The 27921-nt window shown below is 35.0% G+C and overlaps 2 protein-coding genes across 2 annotated transcripts in view; one reads left to right on the top strand and one right to left on the bottom strand.

The window, feature by feature from the left end:
- The window catches only part of LOC123672462, a 173401-nt gene that overhangs the window by 99895 nt on the left and 45585 nt on the right, over positions 1–27921 (top strand). The gene's annotated exons all lie outside the window — the stretch shown is intronic.
- On the bottom strand, positions 22748–25743 carry LOC123672463. Its single transcript, XM_045606560.1, has 3 exons — positions 25503–25743; positions 24254–24452; positions 22748–23152 (listed from the first exon to the last, which is right to left on the bottom strand). Exons 1-3 carry the CDS (start codon positions 25716–25718, stop codon positions 23145–23147), a joined length of 423 nt encoding a protein of 140 aa, XP_045462516.1. The 5' UTR covers positions 25719–25743; the 3' UTR covers positions 22748–23144.

The raw sequence follows: 27921 nt of genomic DNA, 5'->3' as shown, positions 1-27921 counted from the left end.
CTATCCACATGAGCAGTAAACTTCAGTTCAGAGTCAAATATTACTCCCAGATCCCTTATATGCTTGGATCGCCCTAATTCAACGTCTAAGAGCTTATATGAAAAATAGATGACATTCTTGTTCCTGGTAAAAGATGTTACATGACATTTTTCAAGATTCTGATGCAATCATTTTCACTTTTAACTCTGTAAAAGATCTTCAAATCGTCCGCAAATAAAAGAGCTTCACATATTTCGAAACAGTTCACCACATCAGTCACATATGTCATAAATAACAAGGGCCCCAGATTGGAACCTTGGGAACACCAGACGTTGACATAAAATAAAGTGATTTGAAACCTTTCACAGAAACATACTGCGATCTATTACTTGAATATGACTTAAACCATCTCAAAAGTGAACCACATATTCCAATCCTATTTAGTTTTGTGACAAGTCTTTGAATATTGATCCTATCAAAAGCTTTACTGAAATTCGTAAAAACTACATCTACCTGAATTCCTTTATCCAAGTGATTCTGCAAATAATCCACGAATTTTACCAGATTAGTTTCTGTAGAGCGCCTCTTGAAGAACCCATACTGCTCGAGAATTATCTGAGACTTCACGATATGGAACAAATAAGGATAAAGTAAGGATTCAAAATTTTTTTCAAATATGCAAAGCTTACTTATTGGTCTGTAGTTATTGATTTGATCTCTACTACCTAACTTATGAACAGGAGTTATACTTGCTTCCATCCAACGATTCGGAGAAATACCACTTTTCAAGGATTTATTAAATATCATTGTTAAGGGGGCGGTAAGCGATTGATTTGATTGATTTGACAAGAAAAGTAGGAACCGTATCTGGTCCAGCTCCACCACCACATTTAAACCGACTGAGAGCGGATTCTACTTCAGTATTTTTGAAATTTATATAACTTAGATTAAAAGCATGAATTTCACCCTGTATATCTACATCATCAATCCTACGGTCAGACTGAACATAAGCACTCTCAATCTCAAAGAATTCCGCGAAAAAAACGCAAATATTATTTCCCCCAGATGCTCTCTTGTTATTGTAGACCATTTCACTGGGACAGTTAGAGATTCCACGCTTAGCCGAAACAAACCGGAAAAAACTACCCGGATCGTCTGATATTTTAGTTTCAACCAAATTCTGGTAACTATGAAAATCCCGTCGAATGAATCGCTTGCACAAAGTACGCAATGTTTTGAATTCCAGGTGATCTGCTATGCTATGATAAGTTTCCATCTTTTATGCAGTTTATTTTTACGATGTATCAGTTTCACGGTATCACGAGAAAAATAGGCTGGAAAATACCTTCACTTTCTGACCTTAGGCACACAAACGTTTATGATATCTTCCAAAATTTCATAAAAAATATCTTAAAATCGCCAACCATGACAATTATGTGGTCGGCCAGTCTTTGTTTGGTAGCGTTCATTTTATGCGTAAAATTTATAACAGCGTTTGTAACATTAGGAGGAATATACACACAACAGAGTAGAATCTTAGTATTATTCACAGAAATTCTCACCCACACATCCTCAGATTCACTTTCAAAATGTTGCAATCGTGTAGGATTCAATTCATTCTTAACCGCAATGATGACTCCACCCCGTCCCTTTTTGAACTAGATGTTGACGACCTATCCCTTCGAAAAATCGAATAGATCTTCTCTTCAACGACTTCTCCGTCAAATACACCACTATTCAACCACGATTCAGTTATGAAAATAATATCATGTTCGTTCATGTTCGGGAATGTACAGAGAATGGCGGTTATAAGACAACCGAAACCAGTAATGGGATGGAAACCAGGAGAGAGAAGAAGATGTGGAAGACCAAGAGTAGGAAGATGAACGGAGTTAACGAGGAAATCAAGGACAGGGGACTTGAAGACACACTGTAATGATAAAGAGGACTGGCCTCGTGAACGTCAGCTACGACTCGGTTGGGGCGGAGAGCGGCGGCAGCCCCCCAAACACGAAGAAAAAAAATACATTCAGTCATTTCCTCCCAACTGAAAATTTGTCAAATTGTAGCTAACCCAATATCTAGACGAAAAAATACAATCAGCTGGCTATAGAATGGTGGATTATACGTCAGCAGGTGCCTCAAACATGAAAAAAAAATTATATTTTCAATGACAGCTGTGACAGCGACTCTGATACTGAATCAGAGAGTGGAAGTAACTAAATAGTATATTGTGCAACAAGTGGGGAAAGTCCAACTTTTCTCGCGAGTGTGGAAGTTTGTGGCACGAGCCTGAAAGGCGAGTGCCGCAAACACACGAGCGAGAAAAGGACTTTCTCCACATGTTGCACACTATACTTTTCCTACAACTGCAAAAATTTCAATAATTCAAGTAATGGACTTGATTCAAATCAAAATGGCCTTCGTTGACAGTATGTGCCAATTTATTGCATTTCCATAGAAACGACTCAAAAGCCCAATTTCATTGGTCTACCAAGCGAGGTGTGGGCAAAGTGCCGTGGGGAATAATATTTCCCACAGTATGCGCAATACATAGTTTTGCAATTGAGTAAACTATGCAGAATATGCTACTTTTCATAGCAGTTGTAGGAAAATATGTTTGTGCAACATGTGGAGAAAGTTCTTTTCTCGCGAGTGTGGCACTCTCTGATTCATTATCAGAGTCGCTGTCAGAGCTGTCATTGAAATTTTTTTTTTCATGTTTGAGAAACTAGCTGACGTATAATCCACCATGCTATAACCAGCTGATTGTATTTTTTCGTCTAGATATTGGGTTAGCTACAATTTGACAAATTTTCAGTTGGGAGGAAATGTCTGAATTATTATTTTTTTTTCTTCTTGTTTGGGGGGCTGCCGCCGCTCTCCCCCCCCCCAGCAGAATCGCAGCTGACGTTCACGAGGCTTTTTATTACTATTACCTGATGCATTCTACTAATTACCGTTTGAGAGGAACTTGGTAATGTATATCTGTTACTGGCTCCCGCACTATAAAGAAATTGAAAAAAAAAATTAAAATTAAAAATTTTTTTTTTTCAATTTCAACTCAGATGTGTTGTGAAATGAACGTCATACTCATGAGATAAATTCAATCACAAGTTGATTTTCATTCGACTATTTCACAAACGAAATAAAAAATAAAAAATCTGGAATTTGGCAAAAATATTTATATTTGACGTTAAACATTCAGATACATAAAACTGAAAAAGACGAATTCACAGACTCAAGTTGGGATTTCCGTAAGTAATTACACAAGTGCATCAAAATTACCGATAATTTTGCATGACAGCGTGTTGTCATGAAAACTACATGAGTTCATTTTCATTTTTTAAGAAAGAGACCGACACCGAAGGTGGAGGGCTCTTTCTCCAAAAATGACCGAATGCAGTTTTTCAAAGAAAACAAGCAGGAATGCGAAATTATCTGGTCATTTTGATGCACGAGTGTAATTCGGGGGAATATTTCCCGAATAAACTGTTACATCACTTGTCAAACTGATGTAGATTGCAATTGCCATAGATTCGAACTGTGTAAGATGCATAGTAACTATGCATCTATGAACAGTGCAATTATCGCAGGGCTGTTTCGCTTCCTACAATGCAATTATCGTAAGTAATTGCACAAGTGCATCAAAATTACCGATAATTTTGCATGACAGCGTGTTGTCATAAAAACTGCAGAAAAACATGCAGTTTTTCAAAGAAAACACGCTGGAATGCGAAATTATCCGGTCATTTTGATGCACGAGTGTAATTCGGGGGAATATTTCCCGAATGAACTGTTATATTACTTGTCAAACTGATTTAGAATGGAAGTGCCATAGATTCGAACTGTGTAAGTTGCATAGAAACTATGCATCTATGAACAGAACAATTATCGCAGTGCAGTTTCGCTTCCTACAATGCAATTATCGCTGTAATTTTCGATAATTGTTCTCCAGATACATAGAATTTTTGACAGGAGGGAAATATTCGCTGTAATTTTCGATTATTGTTCTCCATATACATGGAATTTTTGACAGGAGGGAAATATTCGATAATACGAACTTAACTAGCTTCATTCAACAAGCGCATAAAATAGTCATTAGTAATTATTATCTATATGTTCTGCTAAAATTCAATAGAAATTCAAATTTTCATTTGATCAAAAACGATAGGTTTCAGATCAAGTTGCACAAACAATAAATTGAAGTACATATCAATGCTACACATACTACTACACATATCGCTAAAAATGAAATCTTGGACCCCCTTACGTTTGTCGAAATAAGGCACTATTTATTTAAGTCAAGAAGTGTATTAGTACATTCAATTAGTTTATGTAACCAATGCAACCAGAAACCGAAATCAAGAAGAAAACCTCTTTAGGGCGAAATCAAAAATGCATTAATATTTAGTCTGTCTTCCCCTGTTCTGTGGTAAAGTGGTAACGCGCCTGTACATGGAAACAATCAGGGAGTTGATGTTATCCATTGGGATGTTGTTCCATTAGCCGTGAGGGTGAGTTCCTGGAGACGATTAATTCTGTTTGAGGTTGCTCCTTTAACAAAATCCAACATGTGCTCAATGGGATTCATGCCTGGCGAATTTTCTGGCAAGGTAATCATTGAATATTCGCAAAGTCTAGTGCATTTTGTACTCTCCTCGTGCGATAGGGACTAGCATTGTCATCCATCAAAAAGAAATTGGCTCCAATTTAATCTCGGAGAGGATGAATAATAGGTTCAATAATTTTTCGATTATAACTATCCCCTGTCATAGATGCTAAAATGGAAAAGAGCTGCGTACGACAACCATGCATTATACTGTGTCCACTTTTAAAGAGCGACTATGTATCTTATCGTGCACTATTCTTGCTCTTTCATACAATATACATGTATGTCTAGCACATGTGAAAGAAATGAAGATTAAATGTACAAATAACCATCCATGATGGTAGTCGTTTTTCGCAAATTTTTTAAATTTTACAACAAACCAGCCGTTCGAGGAGATCCAAAGTCAATGTTTAGTTGTTGTTGAAATGCTTAGAGCACGTGTACGCAGAATTTATTGCCAGCTTAGTGAATTTGAAAGAAGTCGAATTATTGGTCTACGTAAGGCGGGTTTGTGGTTTCGAGAAATCGCTAACCATACGAACGGAAATCCAACTACTGCTATGAGATGTTGTCGAACATGGTTTGGTAATGCCCAAAATCGAAGAAGAGTAGGCACCGGACGTTGAAGGGGCACAAATGAAGTTCAAGATCGACGTCTAAGACTTGCGGCCATAAGAGATCGATTTGCGACAACTCGATCATTGGCTAATGAGTGATTAGGAAAACAAGGCCATCCTGTAACTGTACGACTGTAGGAAACGATATATATATATATATATATATATATATATATATATTCTTTTGAGAAAGAGCAATACAAATTATTAATTTCAAACAATGAAGCATATGTGTCTATGAATCTCAGTATTAGCAGAGGAAATGTAACGGGGCATCATACATTTCAACATTGAAATTTAGAATGGCATCAGGTCGTCTTTTCTGATGATGGCCGAAGAACAGTTAGACGACGTCGAGGAGAAAGACGTGCACCTCAGTTTGATGTTGAGCGTCATGTACACCGGTTAGTAGGCGTTATGATATGGGGTACTATTGCAAATGCAAGTAGTTCACCGTTAGTCTGTATTCGAGCTGACATGACAGCGCTGCGTTACCTTCAAGAAATAGTGGAGCCATATCTTCTCACTTACTTTAACCGGCTCGAGAATCCAATATTTCAGCAAGATAATGCCCGACCTCATGTTGCCAGAATTGGTTCAAACTTTTTCGATGCGACCTATTGTGAATCTTTTGCCATGGCCGCCCAGATCTCCCGATTTTTCGACAATAGAGCATGTTTGGGACATCATGGGTAAAAGCCTTGGAAATTTACCCCAATCCCCACGGACTTAGGCGCCTTTGAGACATGAAGTACAGGTAGCTTGAGATATTATCCCTCAAGAAGAAATACATCATCTTATTGCATCAATACTGAGACGTATTGGGGAGTGTATAGAGATAATCACGTTGGACAAACACATTATTAACATATTTTTTTAATAAATTGTAAACCTTTCGTGTTTTTCTCTAAATTTCAATAATTAACTCCTTGCTATACTATCTATGCTTTACCAAAATAAAATTAAAATTTGAACAGCACCTTCTGGATGTTGCAGTTCCTTTGTCAGTTTGTATATTCGTTTTACAATTTACGAGGTGGGTTCAAGAATTTTGTCGAAATGTACATATAGTGGAATAGGTCTTATGCTTCAATCACTCGTTCAAACATTATTAAAGAAATGGCGATTTCTGATAGGTTCATTTCGTTTTGATGGAAATAATTTCTAGAAAAGCTTCAATGGAATAAGTTTTCATATTCCCCAAGCTACTCATTACATTTATATGCTTCTCGGGTTTCAGTAAATGGGGTTCTTAATTTATGACAAATTGTTAATCCTGGATATTAAAATTCTTCCTCGTAATTACCGGAATTTTCCTTAATTACCCGGAAAAATAACTAGCTGAAAATATCTCTCCAATCTCAGATTCTAGAATAAGGCATCCCCATTATATATTCTGCCCATTCAACGGCGTAGCATGGCTCGTAATTAAAAGTTAGGTCAAGTTAGGCCACGTCTTTGGAAGGCACGATGATAGTTGTTGATCTGAGCAAGAGGGGCTCGTCATTTTGTTACAGAGAATTTATAGAAGAATTTGGCAACTACTCGGATGATGTTAAGTTGTCAATTCCATGGAAAGAGTTATGATTTTTCGTCCGTCTGGTCGTAAACACAAGAGATCCCGAACGATAAGAGCTATAAATCAAAATTTTCAGGATATATTCAAATTTCATATACAGTGGTCAGTGCAAGTCGTTAACAAATTCGCAGGGCCGTCGTTAGGTTGGAGGCAAGGTAGGCGGTTACCTAGGGCAGGATTTCAATCTTGATCAACAAAAATTACATGTGCAGAAATTCAAAGTACCAAATGAGATTTAATTCAATCGGCAACAACAGGAAGGAAAACCGACATATTGAATTAACATCAAAAACCATCAAGGGTGCCGCATTATGCATTATACTTAAAATATCCAGATGTCGCGTAATCTCCCCATAGTGCTGTTTACAAGTTATTGACGTTGAAACTACACATGCATTCATCAGGCTTTACAGCGTTCGCTTTGCTAAATGTTGCCGAATATTATTGCCACTTGGGGCGGCTTTTTCTTTTCAATTCCCCAATCAAAATGTTGAATCCTCAGAATGGAATGCAAAATATACTAGAAACGATTCCATTGCACCATTTCAAACTTATCCTTCTTATGAAATATAAAAAGTTTTATTATTTCGTAGCATATTTCATTATATTGCAGTATTTTTCATTTTTTATATCATATTAACAAGTGTTGGGAGTGGGCTCATTCGAATTTAAAATAATCTTGAAGAGAAAAAAACCAAATATTGAAGCTTTTTATAGAGTCTAAAATGAGCAGAGGAACCTGAAACCACAGGGCCCGCTCTAGAGAGGAGGCAAATAATAGAGGGCGATATTATCTACTTTCGTCGAGAAATCTGGATTCCTGGAAGATGATAATAATTTTTCTTTAATTCCAACGAATTTCACAAATGAATTTTTTTTAATTCACTAATCTTAAACATCTTTGCTTCGAGAACGTCTGCAACATCTATTCGTATTAAAGATAATGATTCATCCGCATCATTCGTTTTTTTAATTAATCATATCGAAAAAAACGAGATGTTCGAGTGTTTTATGAAGTCGAAACACTCTAAACTCAGCACAAGAATCTGAAACCCGAATTTAAATCATTATTTCGTCATTTATTCATAAGAATTCAGTTGAACACGTTTATCACATGCCACGATTCCTAAATGATCTAATCGATTTAAATTTGAATCGATAAAAAAAATTACACTTGAAATACATTTTTTCTTTCCTAAAATAATTGTCATAAAAAATGACGACATGCCACGTTTCCTAAATAATCTTTTCGATTCAAATTTGAATCGATAAAATAAATTATTGAAATACATTTTTCCTTTCTTGAAATACTTCTCATAGATAAGTGAGAAATTTCAACACTAAATCTATGAATACAAATTCACCAATCCAACCTTACTAGGGTGCCGAATTGTATTTTTTCCGGGGCGACAGAAACGCTAGAACGGGCCCTGGACCCGCTTTAACATTCTACAGAGTTAGCTTCTGTTAGGGTGACAAATTGGGTCTCTGTCTAGGGTGGCAATTCGGCTAGGACGGCCCTGAAAATTCGAATTGGTTCCGTAAATATCACCCTTTCGAAATTTTGTATTCGTAATGAATACATAACTACAGATTCAACCGGAACAAATATTGCATTCAGATGTTAATTAACATTTTCAAATCTCATGAATAATTTTATGTTGATCGTATATCCAGAACAAGATAAAATTCAAGAAGAAAAATAATTACCCAATATTACCGTGACCAAGAAACCAACGGAGTTGAGTTGTCTCAGACTCGATCTCGTGCTTCTGTTTTTTTGGTGTCTGGTGTCCGTTAGGTGTTTAAATGCATTCAATCGTTCAGATATGCCTTTGCCCGAGTATTTTGACAACCCACAGGAATGCAATGTTCAGTCAGGGTCTAAATGACTGCCCTGAGATATCTAACTATTATAGTTCGACCCGGATTCTAGATTTTCATTCAGACTTGCATCAATGGATTTATTGTTCTGGATCATGGTTCGAATGCATTGAGGATGGATGGAATATCTGCTAGAATGTTTCAATCAGAAATTACATTTCACTGTAGAAAAATGCAACAAAGTCAAAACTGATCGCAAAAGATTCTTTTCTGATTAATCTAAGAATAATTCCATGGTAAAACTTGAATTGCAATCCTGGGAGAATGTATTTTCAATTGACAAAAGAGATGTGAATGAACAGTGGCAGACTTTCATCAACAACTATATAAATATTTTCAACCGGTGTTTTCCACTTACCTTGACGCCTACAACTTAAAATAAAAAATACAAAAATGGTAAAGAAACTGAGGAAATAAAACAACATCTGGATATTTAATTATTGCTCTCCACAATCCAACCATCTTGTAGAACTCAGTAAAATGAAACCAAGAAATATTACGATCAAATCTTAAAAAAAGCAAAAAATGCTGATCGAGTCAAAAACTCTGACTGCAAAATGAAGTCTATGTGGAGAATATGCAGATAACTAAAAAGAAAGAATAATTAGGTGGATTACAAGGTATTCATTGTCAAACGATTTCAATGATCATTTGATTCGGGGGGTCAGAAATTTAGTAGACAAGAAACATGATCCTTTTTAATGCAACATAGAGTTATTGTTTTATTGTTTATAAGACCAGTAAATATAGAGGAACTAATAGAGTTATCCCTAAACCTTAAGAATAAATATTCCAGTGGGTATGATGATTTTCCAACATGTATTGTCAAAATTACATGAAACATGTTGTATCAATATTGTGCTATATCACAAATAACTCCATGAAATTTTCTGTTTTCCCAGATATGCTGAAGATTTAGGAATGGTGGGTTCCATATAAAACTCTTATTTTATGTTTTTTAATAAAAATACCACTATCTGTAGTAAAATTAAAAAATTGTCAAGCGCAAATAGGTTCTAAAATACACCTTTAAGAACTTCGTCTTCTTTCTACTCTAGAGCGTACAACCTTTTAACATTTTAGGTCGTCTTTTAATGGAATCGACAAAACGTTCTTAGATGAATTTGGCAAGGTGGATTTGACTTCTCCAAAACAAAATTCAAGAGCCAGGAGTTCGAAAGCCGAATAATGGCGCTAAAATATATAGGGTGTTCCACCATTGACTCTATTGCGATAAAGTGCTGAATTTTTCGATTTTTTTTCACATAGTACCATTAGTCTTCATTAGAGCTACATTCTCAAATTGTTTGGAAATACACAAGGTGTACCAAGAAGTGTAAATGTCCCTTTTTTGTTACGAAAGGCCCTGCTTTCTATTGAAATTTCAGATATATGGAATGAATCAACCCGGTTTCGTTCGAAGTTTCATATGTTTACTGTTTTTGAGATATTTCGTCATCCACACCATAAAAATTTCTCATTATTTCAACCTGATAGTTTGAATACTATTCGATGTGTATTTGATTTTTATGATTGATCCAAAAATAAACCTAAAATTGAACTCATAAAACGACAAAAACTTTCATAAAAGCTGCATCAAGAATTTAAATTAATTTTTTTCAATCAACGAGTTTTATGGATAAGTATAAAAATTTTACACTATTTCATTGTTTTGTTTATCATCAATTCGTTAATTACTATTAATATCATACAAAAATATAGCACATTATTATCAATTCATTCATTTTATGCCATATGGATCAATACAGTACGAGTATAGCATTCGATTCTCCTATCAAATTTCATTCATTCAAGCATTGTTATTACTCCAATCTTAAATTACATCCGAGTAAAATTTCGTGATATCCAGCCTTAAAGTTTCCCTGCAAGTTTCAACAAAGGACAATAGTTCCCTTCAGAAGATTACTTAAATGCTTACACTCCGAAAACTTTCTATCTGGAGTTTTTATCAAGTTCCTGAAGATTTGGGAAACAGACATCTGCTAACTTTACGAAACCTCCGTTTGGTGGTCTGAAGTTAAAACAACTCTAGGAAATGTGTAACAGCTCTGTTTGTGAATTGTTGGCTTTGTATGTTTCATACAAATTTCAAACTTGAAAGTTGTATTGAGAAACAAATTGTCTGCCAATGGGTGTGGCACTTAGATTCCTCATCCTTAGCTTTTTATTTTCGGGCTTTTGACACTAGGTATTATCTGCCTAAAAGTTCAAACATTCACAACGCGCATCGTATATTTGAAGAAACTGAAATTTCTTTCTTCTTTCTTATGGACTACACTCTTTCCAATTGTAGTTCAGAAAATCAAAATTCAATTTCATAAAAGAAAACTTTTATTCCAGAATAGAATAGTATAATTCAAATTTAAATTTCAGAAGAAGTTGGAATAGAAAAAAACAAAGTAGTAATTCAGAATAGTAAATTGAATTTCAGAAACAGCAAATTATATTTCAGAAAAGGAAAATTTTATTTCAGAAATTATTAATTCAATTTCAAATAATGTAAGTTGTAATTGAGAAAAATACTGAATGTGAGGTACCAGTACAATATACAACACAGACATATATTCTGCACACTACGAAAGATTGACGAGTTATGTATGTTTACTTTACAATTTACTTTACAATTGTTTTGAAATAGTCATTTCTTATTGTATCTCTTGTTCTCAGGTTAAAATCATGATAACATTTTGTCATCTTCCGAATTGGAATTGTATTACAAGACAAAAAAACCGAATATGTCAAAAAGATATACAGGGTGGCCATTTGAAAACGAAACAGACGAGATTACAGACGAAATAAAGTTTTTCGATAGAAATGCTCGGACAGGTCGATTTCTGTTTCGAGGGGGACAACTTTAGATGTAGGTTACGGACGCATAGCGCTTCAACCCTTGCTACTACAACCCTCACCCCCAAATTTTGAATAGGGAAGATGGGGTGAGTGATACTTCATTTGAAAGGTATTTTTATACTGATTTCAGCACAGTAATTGTTTTTTCCTTTTATGCATTAGTTCTCGAAATATTCTTAACTAAGTATTTGAAAATGAAGTAGTGTTTTCATGGCACTTGTAGTGTTTTGTGAAAAATCGACATTTTGAGCTTCAAAACAACCATGACTGTGGCTTCCTTCCTAACTAACAAACGCATGAATATTTCGAGAACTAATGCATAAAATGAAAAAACAATTACTGTGCTGAAATCAGTATAAAAATACCTTTCAAATGAGGTATCACTCACCCCATCTTCCCTATTCAAAATTTGGGGGTGAAGGTTGTAGTAGCAAGGGTTGAAGCGCTATGCGTCCGTAACCTACATCTTAAGTTGTCCCCCTCGAAACAGAAATCGACCTGTCCGAGCATTTCTATCGAAAAACTTTATTTCGTCTGTAATCTCGTCTGTTTCGTTTTCAAATAGCCACCCTGTATATTATATTGTGAATAGAAAAGAATTCAATGTTGTCAATTTTATGATATCGATATTCAATCAAATTTTGCATCTTGTAGATAAGCTTGGACTGTAATTGAGAATAGTCCTGCGCTGTGTAGCAGGAAAGGTTCATCTATAAATTCCCTGTAACAAAATAGCGAATCCCTTGAGTTCAGATCAACAACTATCACTATCCCTCCCAAAAACGTGCCCTAACTTGACCCAACTTTTAATTGCGAGTCATGTTATGCCGGTGAATGAGCAGAATGGGGATGCCTCATTCTAGAATCTAGGATTCAAGAGATTTTTGCTGCTAGTTATTTCCTCGGGTAATGAAGGAAAATTTCGGTAATTATACGAGGAAGAATTTTAATATCCACGATTTGTAATCTGTGATGAATTAAGAACCCATTTACCGATACTCGAGAACAATATGGATGTCATGAGTAGCTTTGGCTAAATGAAAATTTCGATTAAAGTTTTTCAAGTAATAGTTTTCATCACATTGAAATGACTTATGAGAATACTGTTCAAAGAAGTGATTAAACTCTTAATATTAAAACATCAATTTTGCAGTGCTTTAATTATAGCTATTGAAATTATTCGTTATATAATCGTAACAAATGCCACTCGAGCATAGACAATATATTTCGATTATACGAACCTCTTCACTCGAGATGGTTCGCAAAACACCAATCGAGCTGCGCTCTCGTGATATTGTGATCATTTCCATAGTAACGTTCTTGGACGTTCGCCAAAAAAAAATAAAAGTCAAGTTCTGTGAAATTTCATTGAAATATCAAAATGCATTGTTTTGGTCATGGTTATTGAAATTATTCGTTATATAATCGTAACGAATAACAATATATAACAATATATTTCGATTATACTTATACACCTCTTCACTCGACGTTGCTCGCGAAACACCACTCGAGCTGCGCTCTTGTGATGTTTCGCGAATTACGTCTCTTGACTCGGTGTAGAATCGAATATTGTCTATGCTCTTGTGATAATTCAACTGACTATACAGGGTGGCCACTTTTTCAGTGGGATTGTATTGGTAACTTTTGAACCATAAGAGTTAGAAGGTCGGTCAAATGGAGAAAAAGTTGCATGCATAAAAGCATTATCAAGCAGTTCAAACAAATCGATATTATCAGGGCCGGTTATTGAGAGATATCATAAAAAAAAGTAAATTCTGTCATTTTGATTTTTCTTTTTTTCCCACTTTATTTCAAATATTATCGAAAAATGTTACAGGAACAGTTGCTGTGCAACATCTGATTGAAACGCACGTGTAGTGATTAGAAGAGCGTAAATCGAGTGTAAATATTGAACCCGCAAGATCTTACGACGCAGATGAATTTGAGGCATTCTGTCTCCCAAGAATGTCTCAACAAAGTGAATCCTCAACAGATACTGGTCTGGAAGAACCAGGAAATAAGGATCCCAATTATACGATCGTGACGCGAAACAAGCGGAAGAAACGAACAAAAAACCGAGATGATCCGGCAAAAAAAGTCGACGATAAGAAATCGCCAGAGATAAGATTTGAAGAACCACAGCTGCCAACAATTTCGCAAATAACACATGAGTCATCAAATACCCTGATGGAAACAGATACATCTGAAATCAATAACCCTGCCACAACACAAACAAAAACAACAACAAAACATTCCTTCAAAACATATGCGAATTTATTTCACATAACACCTATTCCTAACACAACAAGACTTCAAGTCGCCGATCAATGGATAAAATTGTTCCCAGATGGACGCGATATAATTACCCAAACCACACAGGGATTTATTGTCAAATCGAATAATTCCAAGGATAATCTCACAAAAGCGCTAAAACACATGAAGGAAATGAAACTAATCAACACCTTTTGTGAAACTTCAACCAACACCTCAGTTCACAACAAGCCCAGAACTCACTTGGAATCATATTCAGCCGTAATCTCACAGGTGGAAATAGAAATAAAAGAAGAAGAGATTAGTAATTTTCTTAAGAATAACCAAATTACACACCGATATTGTAAGAGAATTATCTCAAAGAAGACAAACAAACCATCCTTATTTATACGCATAATAACCAGCGAAGTAAAATCATATGAAAAACTAATTAATGAAGGCATCTTCTTCAAATGCAGACACTACATTGCCAAGCCAAGCTACCCACCTGATCCAATACCAGTCCCTTGTGCAAGATGTTCTCAATTTACCCACACAACGGACAAATGCAATTCACCAATAATTTGCAGCAAATGTGGACAACAACACAAGGAATCAGAATGTACAACAAGTTTACCACCAAAGTGTACTGCATGTCAATCCACAGAGCATGTAGCATGGTCCATAAAATGCTAAAAAAGACCAGTTAAGCCCATAGAAGGTATTCCAAACATCAAAATAAGATCAATAAACAAAAAATCAGCTGATATGGATATTAAAAAAGTGGAAAAAAGCAGAATACACAAAGCTATTACAATACATGATCACATCATAGAAACATACATACATAAAATCAACAAACCCAAAAATATTGAAAGACAACAACTGATTCAAAAACTCCAGAGACGCTTCATCGACAGCTACAATATTAGCACGGTACCCACTTTTGTTGGTAACAAACTTTATGTACTCATGATTGACCTCGAGAATGAAAACAAAACAGTGGATACAGAGCCAGCGGAGGGGGTGCAGCTATATGGGGACATTCATGCTTAAATTTTTGTATGCAAACATTAACAACTATATCAACAAAAAAGAGTTGATCCGATATTATCTTGAGCATAACAATGTGGACTGTACAATGTTTGTGGAAACTAAAACTAAAGCAACCACCAACATTCAATACAGGGATTGTAGGACCTTGTTCAAACATGGAAGTATATTGAACCAAAACACCAGAGGAGGTGCACTAGTGCAGGCTTCTAACAGACTGAAAATTGGTAGAAACAATCCGCCCCACTTCAATAACCCATGGAACGATGTTCTGCATTTTACTGTTCCTTTCAATAATGAAAAAATCCATATGTTTCTGGTCTACATACACCACTCCAGCCGAGACTTGTTGAGGAAAATTTACTGGTGAAAGCATCACAATATAAATATTCCATTATTCTAGGAGACTTCAACGTGAACAACCGAAAAAAAACTCAAATCAACAACTTCCTCAGAAACTCAGATTTCATCAAATTGGATACACCACCAACATTCCTAATGGAAAACAACCCAGACTCCACACCAGACTTGCTAATGTGTACAAGAAATATAAAAGATAATATTCAGAACATAACTCTTACCCCAGACTTAGGATCCGATCACCTTGGAATTGAATTCTCAATTGATACAAAAAAACAGCATGAAGAATACACTCAAGAGACCAAATTACTTTATGAAAAATGCAATATTAAAGAAGTGAATAAAAGAATGCTTGAAGTGATTGAACCACAAATTGAAATGACCCCTGAGTACATAACTTTTTTCCACAACACTCTATCAAGAATAATAACAGAGGAAACACCGACTCTCAAAAAACGGTACTTCAGTCAAACCCTTCCTCCCTACATCATAAAGTTGATAAGAACAAAAAAACAATTGTTTCGTGAATACCAGACTAACCAAGATCCAAGTTTAAAACGAAAATTCAACAAATTAAATAGGGATATTCATAACATGATCTTGCAATACAGATCCAATAAATATCTAGAGGCTTGCAAAGAAATCGAAGATCAAAAAGGCAGGACATACTGGAGAACAATTAAAAAACTTGCAAAGTACACAACCCATCAACTTTCAAATCCAATACAAGTCAATGGTGAATCTCTCATTAAGGATAAAGATATTGCTGATGCTTTCGCAAAACATTTTGAAAAGCTGTTTGAAAAATCCGCAAACAAAGAATTCATTGAGGAGCATAGGAAGCAAATAGAGAATTGGTACAAAAATGAACTACCCCAGATCCCATCAGAGATAACATTTGAACCTATCCTAGAAGAAGAATACTATACGGCACTCAACCATGGTAAGAACACAACACCTGGCTATGACAACATTCCAAGAAAAATACTGAGGAACCTAGACCCTTTAGTTCACGATGTTATAATCAAAATTTATAATTATTGTCTCTCTCATTCCCTCTTTCCAAGTGAATGGAAAAAAGGCATTTTGATTACCATCCCCAAGGCAAATACAGATAATTCTAACATAGAGAACTACAGGCCTATTACACTTCTACCTACATTGGGAAAAAATTTTGAAAAAATCTTGGCAGAGAGAATATGCAATGAGATAGGAAAATATATACCACCATGTCAATTCGGGTTCAAAAAGAAGACATCGACTGTGCACCCTTTAACTATACTCACTTCAAATGTTCAATGCAATAGAAAAATGGGAAATAAAACAGCTGCTATATTTATGGACATTCAGAAAGCTTTCGACAGTGTCTGGCACGCCGGTCTTATCTCTAAAATTTTCCATCTAAAGTGTCCCATTTATTTGATAAAAATTATAAACAATTTCCTTCTAGACAGAAAATTACAAGTCCGGGTCAAAGGTGAAACCTCAGAAAAATTTACAACAGCACAAGGACTACCACAAGGCTCACCACTCTCTCCTCTACTTTACAATTTGTTCTGCAGTGACTTGTACAGACAATCTGATTTCAGAAACCAGGACATCAACAGTCTACAGTATGTTCTCCAATTTGCTGATGACACAACTCTAATATCCCACCATAAAACACTGAAAGAGTGTATGAAAGGTCTACAGAAGTTGGCGGATATAACAGTGGCATGGATGAGACGTTGGAGAATACAACCTAACCCAAGGAAATCAAAACTCGTCATTTTTAACCATAAAATCAATGCCAACTCTCCTAATATAAAACTCGGAAGTGACACAATAACTCCAACAGATTCATGCAAATACCTAGGCATAAAGATTGATAACAAGTTGAACTTCAAAGCACACTTGAAACTTCAAAAGAAAAAAGCCATAACACGAGCTGGGCATTTTAGATCTCTTACATATAAAAACAAAGGAATCAGTATTAAAACAGCTAGTACCATATATAAAATGATATGCAGACCTTTATTGGACTATGGACATATAATCTTCTCAAATTCGACAAAAACAGCTCTGAATGCAATTGAGGTAGCGGAAAGAACTTGCTTACGTAAGATTACAAAAATGAGACATCCCAACAACCCCCTGCACAATCCATCCAATCAGCTTTTATATCAGACAACGGGAATAGAACCAATACTGGAAAGAATGCAAAAACTAAGTAAAAAATTCATCAATAACCAAAATAATATCAACATGATGGAGCCATTGATACAACATTACAGTAGAGCAACTACACCAAAGGCAAAGTTACCAGCTTTGCCACTTTTCGAACACTTGGAATCACTAGGATGATGTTTATTTTTATTTTTTTTTTTAATACTTATTAATAATATGTAATATAAAAATGTATGCAACTGGCTGGAAGACTGTGGTCGATAGCCATTTGATTTATCAATAAATTTAATTTCTCTCTCTCTCTCTCTGTTACAGGAATTTTTTATTCTACAGTAAATTGTTCTCAATTTGACGTAATCAGATTTCGTATCCAAAGTTTCGTGCTCTCTGGGCCACCCTCAACCTCATTTTTTCCAATACGGACCTGTATATTTTATGACACTTTTCGAAATAACTTTTAACGCTGAATTCAATGATATATCATACAATGTCATTCAAAGTTGATTTTGACCCTTATCCAAATTATTTTGGGTCGGATCTGTAGTGAATGCAATTCATCAAAAACTGCCGTTAATAAAATAGTCAAGAGACGCGAATACAATGATTTTGAATTTGAATACCAAGCCTTCAAAACTTATATCGTAATGATATCAAAATAAAGTTCGATTCTGGAACAAATGACAAATCCAACAATAGTGATTGAATAGAAGATTGAGAATGTATTGGAAGGTATTCAAGAAGACGAAATAAGCAAATGTATAAGAAGTATGGGTTCCAGAACCGTTAAGTGCATTTTACAAAATGGTGGACATTTCGAACACTTTCTTCATTCATTTTCATTTACTTTCGAATAATCATTCGATTTTTCTTTCATTAAATGATAATTCATTTGATCATTATGAATTGAAACATGTAAATAATTATTACTTGTTTCTTGATTTGATTCTGATATGTTCCATTTAGTTCAAGATGAGTAAGTTGATTTTCTCATCGAAATGTATTGCTTGTTGTTAATTATACTAAAGGTACCGAAATGTAACACAGATCCGACCCAAAGATATTTGAATAGGGGTCAAAACCACCTGAAAATCAACTTTGAATGACATTGTATGATATATCGTAGAATTCAGCGTTAAAAGTTATTTCGAAAAGTGTCATAAAATATACAGGTCCGTATTGAAAAAACTGAGGTTGAGGGTGGCCCAGAGAGCACGAAACGTTGAATACGAAATCTGATTACGTCAAATTGAGATCAATTTACTGTCGAATAAAAAATTCCTGTAACATTTTTTGATAATATTTGAAATAAAGTGGGAAAAAAAGAAAAATCAAAACGACAGAATTTACATTTCTTATGATATCTCAATAACCGGCCCTGATAATATCGATTTGTTTGAACTGCTTGATAATGCTTCTATGCATGCAACTTTTTCTCCATTTGACCGACCTTCTAACTCTTATGGTTTAAAAGTTACCAATACAATCCCATTGAAAAAGTGGCCACCCTGTCTAAGCTCTTGTTAAATGAACCAATCAGGTTGTCTTGTCAAATTCGTATCACAAATTGGTCGGTTTTGTGGTCACATAAACTTTGGGTCATTTTTTTCTATATTCTGTTGAAACTGCACCTGGTTCTGGTTCGCGATCAACATTAAATGCAGCACGAAGCCTCAAATTGTCATTTTACATCTAATCTCAATTTTCTTCTCGGTCGAATCTGTATAGTTCTGAAATTAATAGGGAAACGAATTTTCGAACCGCCATGTTTACGAAACTCCAATTAGTCCAAGTCGGATGATGCCTATTAACGAGCCTAACTGCGTCATTCGAAATCCGAACCTGCCTTAATAATTTGAAGTTTAGCCCTTTTCGTTCGGTAGTTATCGTGTTTACGGCCGGACGGACTTATCGAAGTTGGGGAAGGCTTTACACAAGGCTTGAAATAGTTGTTCTTCATATGCAAACAAAATCTCAACCCGATCGAATATGTTATCAGGGAAATATGGGGTATTTCTTCTTGAATATTCTATGATTCCTATGATGTAATAATAGTATATTCTGAAACAAGTTGCAGAATTGGCTCCTTTCCCAACACGAGTACGTAATTCGAAAACGAGCGACGAAGGAGGGAGTGTTGTTGGAATTGTCTTCTTCAACGAGTATTAGACGATATTTTCTCTATTTCAGTCAAGTTTTGTCAAATATTGTCGAAATTCTATGAAAAATTCGGATTATACATCCTTGTAACATTTGCATTGTATCTGGCAGTTGGTGTGACTATTACGAAAATTGACGGAATATGAATTAAAATCGTACGTTTGGAATTTTGAAATAATTCATAATTACGCATTAAATTCGTGAATTATGTCTGACGAAATCGATTCAACACCACCAGAATTAAGAGAACTTGCGAATAATGTTCCAATTCATCTCACTATATCCATATTATATTCAGAATTGAGGTGCGTTGAATTTTGATTGACAGTGAGTGTAGACAACCACAAAACGAAAAATATAACTGGAAACAATGCTGTAATGAGTTCATTACAGCACTGTTTTCAGTACTGTAAGGGAAAATTAATATTTTGTACAGAGCTTGATATTTTTATTTGATATCAACATCCACAATCTAAACACCGTCATAGTTTCGTGCAAATCATGGAATTATGGAGTAAGTTTTTTCCATATTCTTCTTGAATTTTCTATGGTTCTGGTTACGTGATGGACTAGAAATAGTGGGATATTGCATTTACCAACTCAACCGTGGCAAGTTTCAAGTTTCTAGGTCCTTCCATTAGAAAGTAATCGTGTTTACTGTTGACCGGACGGATAGAATTGAATTTGAGGACGGATTCGTCGTTTTGGAAACATTCTCTGCTCAATTACAAATATTGTGATGAAATGATAAAGCGATATTTTCAGGGCTGTCGCTAGCCAAACTGCCGCCCTAACAGAAGCCGACTCTGCAAAATGCCAAATTTTAAAATCGGGTAGTCGGGTTCTTCTAACGAGAGATGAAAAAATTGAGGGCATCAACATGAGGGAAATTCATTCCATATATGCCATAATAGGCAGAGTTAAAATAGTTCTGATGACTACACATAAGTTTAGAAATTACTTCCTTCGATTATAATATTAACTATCATATAAATTCCATGCTTCAGACCAATTCCAACAAAACTAACAATATATTTTTCTTCTTCTGAGCAAGTTCAACTTTCAGGAAATGGTCAAGATTTTCCTTCTACGATTTTGAATTTCGTTTGTGGATGTCGAAGAGAAAACCTAAAGTTTTATCTATTTTAAGTTTTCATCAAATTATTTCCTTAATTGTCAAGAATTAATAATAGGCAGTTCAATACTAATATCATATTCCAGGTTTTTTCTTTATAATTCAATCGAATGTTGGATTGTATATTATTATCGGTTTATTATTATCAAATAATTGAATATGAATATTTCCCAAGAAGGATAACATGGAAATGGTGAAATGAAATCGTTTCTTGTATATTTTGCATTGCTCTGATCAATCAACATTCTAATAGAATTGAAACAAAAAATACCTGAAACATCCAGAAACCGCCCCAAATACGCAATAGAATTCGGTTAAGTTTAGCAAAAAAACTTTATTATTATTATTAATAAAGAAAACGCTGACAAGGTTGATGAGTTTATGTGTTTTTTAGCGTCAATAAATCGTAAACAGCACTATTTGTTGATTATGTTTAGAGGTGCCTGGAAATTGGTTTATGGGTTTCAGGATTTTTTTTTGATCTTTCGCGTGGATTTGACTGTCTCAATTTTGAATTCATATCAAATAAGATGTATAATTTGAGCTTTCGTGGCATTTTCCCACATTGGCTCAGATCTTTTCTTACTGACAGAATAATGTTCATGAAGGTCGATGATTTTGTTTCGGATCTTTCTGAGATCCCTCGGAATGACCTACAAGAAAATTATATTATGACTGCAACATGCTTGTATATATACAAATGTTTGATTTACATAATAGAGAATATTGCTCTACTTCCTGATCTTTCTGATGGCCACCAATATACCAAAATTTCAAGGTACAAGAATGTATAATCATCTCCCTGTTCCTCAGACAGCTGAGGTTTCCTGTGTTGAGGAGCAGATTAGAAATGTGTTACTTGGTAAGGCTTACTATAGTACTAAGGAATACCATGGTTATGTAGATTTAATTTAGATCTATTGAAGATTATAATCTCTTACTTCCTCTTTCTGTTGTCGACGTGTCTTATACATCAATGTATGTCAAAAGGATAATATTATGAGTATAACGCATAATGCGACACTTTTTGTGGTTTTTGATGTTAATTAAATTTTTCCGTCCTGTTGTTCCTCACTCGGTACTTTGAATTTCTCAACATGTGAGTTTTCTTGATCAAGCTTGAAATGCCCCACACAAATTTCGGCGACTTAGGCGACCCGCTACCCTGCCCTTTCCCTAGTGACTGCCCTGGATATTTTCAGGAACGAACGCTCAAAAATATTGAATTATCAAGCAGATTATCTGTGAAATTTGATGAATTATCTGAAACATTTTCGGTTCTAAAACGTCTAACCACTCCACATTCGTGAGAATTCCGCTTTTTTATTTCTGTTTCCACAAAACAAATTTCATTAAGCGTAAATCCTCTGACAAGTTGAACGTTTAGCCCCCAAATTCATTCATGTACGTCGACTGCGGCGTATTCGAAAGTCTGGTATTCAAACAACTGGAAAAGTCCCACCTGGGGAAAGTATTTAGGCCGAAAGTTGGCGCAAGCTGCTCGGATGTGGGAGTTGCGGGATATATTAGGACGAGTTCAAGAAGGCGAATGCACAAACCTGTGATACGTTGGGATCTGACAGTGGTGTAGCGGACGGGCAGGGAGAAACTCTCAGGGGACTTCCACTAGAATTTTTTAGAAATATCAAATTCATTAGGAATCGAAAAAATTCTGTGGCTAATCCATCATTCTGCCACATCTTGTACAACAAAACCATTCGAGAATATCTCAGGTTGACACAGATTTGATGGTTATATTTTATTATTATATGTTGGTAATTGAAACTCTCCTGCCAAACATCTATTATCTGTCAAATTTGTGACACAGTAAACTGTTCTGCAAACATTTTCCAGTGCAAAAATCACTCAACGATATTAATGGAATTATTCCATTTATTTCAATCAAAATTGAGTGAATTGTCTAATACTCGAACAGAAGGCACATTTTAATACATTTTGAACACGTGGAAGAATACCTTCGAATATAGAATATTTTCGAAATATAAACTGCCTCTGTAGAATTCTTGATGCTCTTATTTATAACAATTCTCTAGTCAATCGTGGCATCTTGCTCTCAAATATAATAATAATAATAATAATATATTTATTGATCCCTTAAGACATACAAAATGCATAGGATAAGTCAATTGGAAAAAAAGAAAAATGAAATTTCTGAAACTAATTCTACAAACAAAAAACTTAATTAAGCTGTGACAACACACTTGTCATCCAGATACTCCTTAACACTATAATAACATTTGTTATGTAAAATACATTTGATAGTTTTTGTAAATTTTATTTTATTGAGCAACTTAACAGTATTAGGCAGATGATTGAATAATGTTATGGCCTGATATGCTGGGGAAGTTTCATATTTGGCTGTTGTATGTGATGGAATGTACAAAGTAGCATTATTTCTGGTAGAGTAACCATGAAAACTGGATAATGTTACCATTAAGTGTTCATGTTCCTTGATATAGGTTAAACATCTATAAATATATAGAGAAGGTAGCGTTAAAATATTATATTGACGAAAGAAAGGTCTACAGGAATCACGTGGGTGTAGGTGGAAAATCAGACGCATAATTCTCTTTTGAATAACAAACACCCTTTTAGCATCGACAGAGTTACCCCACAACAGAATATTATAGTTCATATGACTATATACCAAGCTATAGTAAACAGATATAACCGACTTTAATGGTAATGAATTATTTATCCTACTAATCGCATAGAAGGAACCACACAATTTTTTGCAAACAGCATCCACATGGAAATTCCACCTTAAAGAACTGTCCAGATGAACACCTAGAAACTTTATAGTCTCTTTCGATACAACATCTTGGTCGAGGCATCGAATAACTAATCGATTATTATTAATATTTCTGATACTGAAATAAATGCATTCGGTTTTGTTTGCATTGAGAATGAGCGCATTTGAACGACACCAATTTACAAAATTGATAATCAATGTATTGCAAAGCTTAGACAGTTCCTCAAGACTCCGAGCCGAGATCAACACTGACTTATCATCAGCAAATATAATCATTAATTCGGATATAATGTGTTCAGGTAAGTCATTAATGAACAAAAGAAATAACAACGGACCAAGGACCGAGCCCTGAGGCACTCCCAAATCGACACTAAATTTTTCTGACCAACATTTATCAACTCTAACAGTCATCCACCGATCGGTTATGTAGCTTAAAATCCACTGGAGAAAAACACCGCGAAAGCCAATGTTATATAGCTTGCTCTCGATGAATTTCCAAGGAAGAACATCGAAAGCACGCGAGAGATCAAAGAAGAGACCTGCTACATGAAGGCCTCTATCGAGGCTCTTGTACACGTAATCAGTAAAGGAGAATGCTGCAGTCTCCGTGGATCTACCCTCTCCAAAGCCATGCTGGCAGTCGCTTATCACCCCAAAACGGTTCAGAAATGAGATCATACGACCATACACGATTTTTTCAAATACCTTAGAGAACACACTTAAGAGTGAAATGGGTCGATAATTGGCTATATTGCTGGGATCGTTTTCTTCAAAACAGGTATAACTGAAGCAATTTTTAATATAGAAGGAAACTTGCCTGTGTTGACAGATAAGTTTATAAGATCAGCCAAAGGTTTGGCAACAACATCAACCATCGCCTTCAATATGCCAACAGATACCTGGTCAATTCCTGTACTTTTCTTGTTTTTTAAAGTCTTCACAATTTGAATTATCTCTTCTCTCAGGACTGGATAAAAGAAAAAAGTGTTCATCGAAAGGGCAGATGTGGTGCAAACCTGGGACACAGAATTACCAAAGTGATTCAATATACTGACCTGCGCAATGGAACTGAAATAATTTGCAAATATATTAGCAACAGCAGAAGGCTCAGTATAGGATGTTCCATCTATACTCAGACCTATAGTATTATTTGAGGCACCTCTCCTACATAATTCCCTATTGACCAAGTTCCAAACAGTTTTAGTTTTATTCGTGGATGAATTAATGGCATTTTGATAAAATTCACATTTTGTTTTTGTTAACAAATTCCTAAAATTAGTCTTAGCTTGCTTGTAAATCCCAAATGATTCACTCGATCTCAAATTTTTGTTGAGCCAATTCAAATTTTTCAAATTTATACTGAATTTCTTAATCTCATCATTTATCCAGTTCTTATTTATTTCATTTGGGGATCTAGAGTGAATCATGGGACAACTTAAGTCTATACAATATTTAACAATTTCAAAAAAAGCTCTGAAGCACACATCAATATCAGGACTCAAGAAAATATTATCAAAGGATACAGTTTCCATAAACAAAGCAAGATTTTTTAATGAGCGAGGTGATACATTTCTGACAAATCCTCGCTCATGAACTGTTTTTGCGTTTGCAGTTGATTCATTAATATAATCCAAGGCAATGACTTTGTGATCACCTAAATGACCCTCAAAAGTTCTAGAATTGCAGGAGTCTGACGGTGCATTCGTCAGAATATAGTCAATTTTGGATACAGATTTTAGATTGTTAACATTGATGTATACTCTAGTAGGATCTGAGGAAGTAACCCTCAAATCAAAACATTGTAGTAAATCGTCAAGAAGTTGCTTACGTGGACAAGTTGACATTAAATAATTTATATTGAGATCACCACACAAAAATATAATGTCAGCTAACTTTAAACAGTGCTGCAAAACAAAGGATAGTCTCTCAAGAAAAATGTCAAAGTCACTATCTGGTACTCTATAAGCACTTATGAAACAATATTTCCTACCATAATTATTAACTTTCACACCGCAGAATTCAATTTGCTTTTCAACAGACATTTTAGAGATGCCAATATCACTCACCAATAGGTCAGCTCTAACAAGAAGAACAGTACCACCATGTCCATAATTGAGGCGGCAGTATGACGCTGCTTGTACATAACCATATATACAGTAGGAACTTAATTTTTCGGCGCTGCACCAATGCTCGACAATACTAACAATTGATGGACGCTCTTCCGCAAGGAGCAACTCCAAGTTGACTATTTTGTTGCATATGGATTGAACATTAACATGCATCACTCTGAATGAATCGGATTCGTTATATCTTTGTATTTCCTGTTTCGGTTCAGGAAAAAATAATTAACACTAGCATTTTTGGGCCAATTGTCAGCATTTTTGACTTTGTCAAATTCAGTGATAGGTATCAGTACTTTGAAGGAAGCATATGATTCGGGATATCTAGATTGTATTTTTTCACATTCAACACTTGGAAAGTTCTTATTCAGGAATGCTTTAAGGTCATCAGTGGAAGTATCAGGTCTGAGCCTAGAAACATGTAGAGCCCTCTTTTTTTCGATTCCGAGAACTGTAGAAGATTCAGCAGATCTTCCAACAACTAATGCCGAACGATTCCTCCTCGAGGATTTTCTAGGAGGCACCGTCCTCCATTCATTTATTTTCGAGCCACTAGATGTATTGTTGATGGAACTTTTAATCTTGCCTTCAGCATCAGCAACAGCAATGTTCATCTTATGGAGAGTAATTTTCTCGCGCTGACGTTGGGGACACCCTGTATTTGTTGAATTCGAGGTCTTCAGGGCATCTCCAGATGAAATGTTATCTTTAATTATTGGATTCGCTGCATGAGTAATATCGCTATCGGCCACAACATCTTGATTTACATGAATATTATCATTTTCCTTATCACATCGGATACATATTTTATCTTTTATCGAAATTTCATTTTCCAAAACAGAAATTTTGTATTTTAATAATACTGTGTTTTCTTCTAAGAGACGATTTTTGCTCTCAAGTTCATGAATTATTTTCAACAAAAGATCCTGATGAGAAGAGTTTTCTGTGATTTCTATATTATTAACACTCTCAAGTATGTCATCTTCACTGGATTTAATACTGATATTAACAAATGTTATCTCTTCATCACAACATCTTTTCATCTTTTGGGCACAACTTCGGTGAAACATTTTGGTACAAATCTTGCACTTTGCACCACATTTTACAACGGAATTTTTACATCCGCCGCACTTAGACGGATCAATACGCGATCGATTATCCATAACGTCTGGTTTCGTTGACGAACTCATCGTGAATGAAAGTCACATCATTCATATGGTGATCTTCATTGTATTCATCCTAATAAAGTAGTACCATATGATAAACATCAGCACTGTCAAGTTAACATTGATAATTTAATATTAAGGAAAACAAACATATTCGTCTGGAAAAATGCTAGTACTACAACCTGAAAATACTGCCTTTCCATCCCAATCTTGTATATGGAAAATGGGAAGAAAAGATATGAAATTAAAAAATGCAGAATTATATTTTGAATCTCAATTGACTGTAGAGGATGAGTCTTTGACGTACGTATATTTAAACATAAGATTCCTGATTTAAAAAAAATGCTTTCTTCTTTTATCATTTTTTTTTCGATTTTTCAGTTATATCTGGCAAACGGTTTCATCAAATGAAATGATTCTCGAAATAAAGTTTTTCATAGATTCAGCTTTTCATTCTGAAGGGAATTTTTTTGTCATTAAAGAATTTTACGTTTGTCATTTGTCAACTTGGCAACGTGATTTGCCAAGGTTTAAGTACTCCTCTTCCTTCAGCACTTTTGAGATCCAAGCTCTTTTCGAAATATTTGAAGCAATTTAAAATATCAAATTCCACTGATTTATCGTCCTTTTCTACTACATGCAAGAATTCAAATACGTTTTTAGGTTTTCTGTATAAAGATGTTGGTACTTTTTTATACATATAAGCGTCTGAGAATATTTTAACACGAAAGATTGAACCTATCTCGAAAGAAACAGGAGAGAGATGATAGCTAGGTCTTTTTAATTACTTCCTATTTCCATGCACATTTTTGAATAATGATCCTTCAAACCAGGGCGAAGAGAAAAATATTTCGATGAATACACCGTTCTCTAGTTCAAAGGAAATAACCTAAAGCCGCAATTGCAATTCCAACTATCAATCACAAGGGCATAATGAAAGTTGGAAACCCTTTTGGTTGGTTTTATGGGGATACAGCCCTTTATTTCGATCGCCTTTGATATACCCCATATGAGCTCTTCATGAATATGATTGCGCCATTTAATTTCACTGCTTTCAGTATCACAAAGTTGAATAACAGTCTGGAACTAACACTGAACACGGGAACTGATATGCTCGTAAATATTTTGAACTTAACTCATCACAGTGACACATCAGTTTAATAAATTTTGAAATATAGATCGCAATCGTCAAATTATTG

The sequence above is a fragment of the Harmonia axyridis genome, chromosome 2, assembly GCF_914767665.1.
Source record: "Harmonia axyridis chromosome 2, icHarAxyr1.1, whole genome shotgun sequence".
Taxonomy (NCBI): Eukaryota; Metazoa; Arthropoda; class Insecta; order Coleoptera; family Coccinellidae; genus Harmonia; species Harmonia axyridis.
The sequence above is the reverse complement of the archived record's forward strand: the minus strand, read 5'-3'. Positions and strand labels throughout refer to the sequence as shown.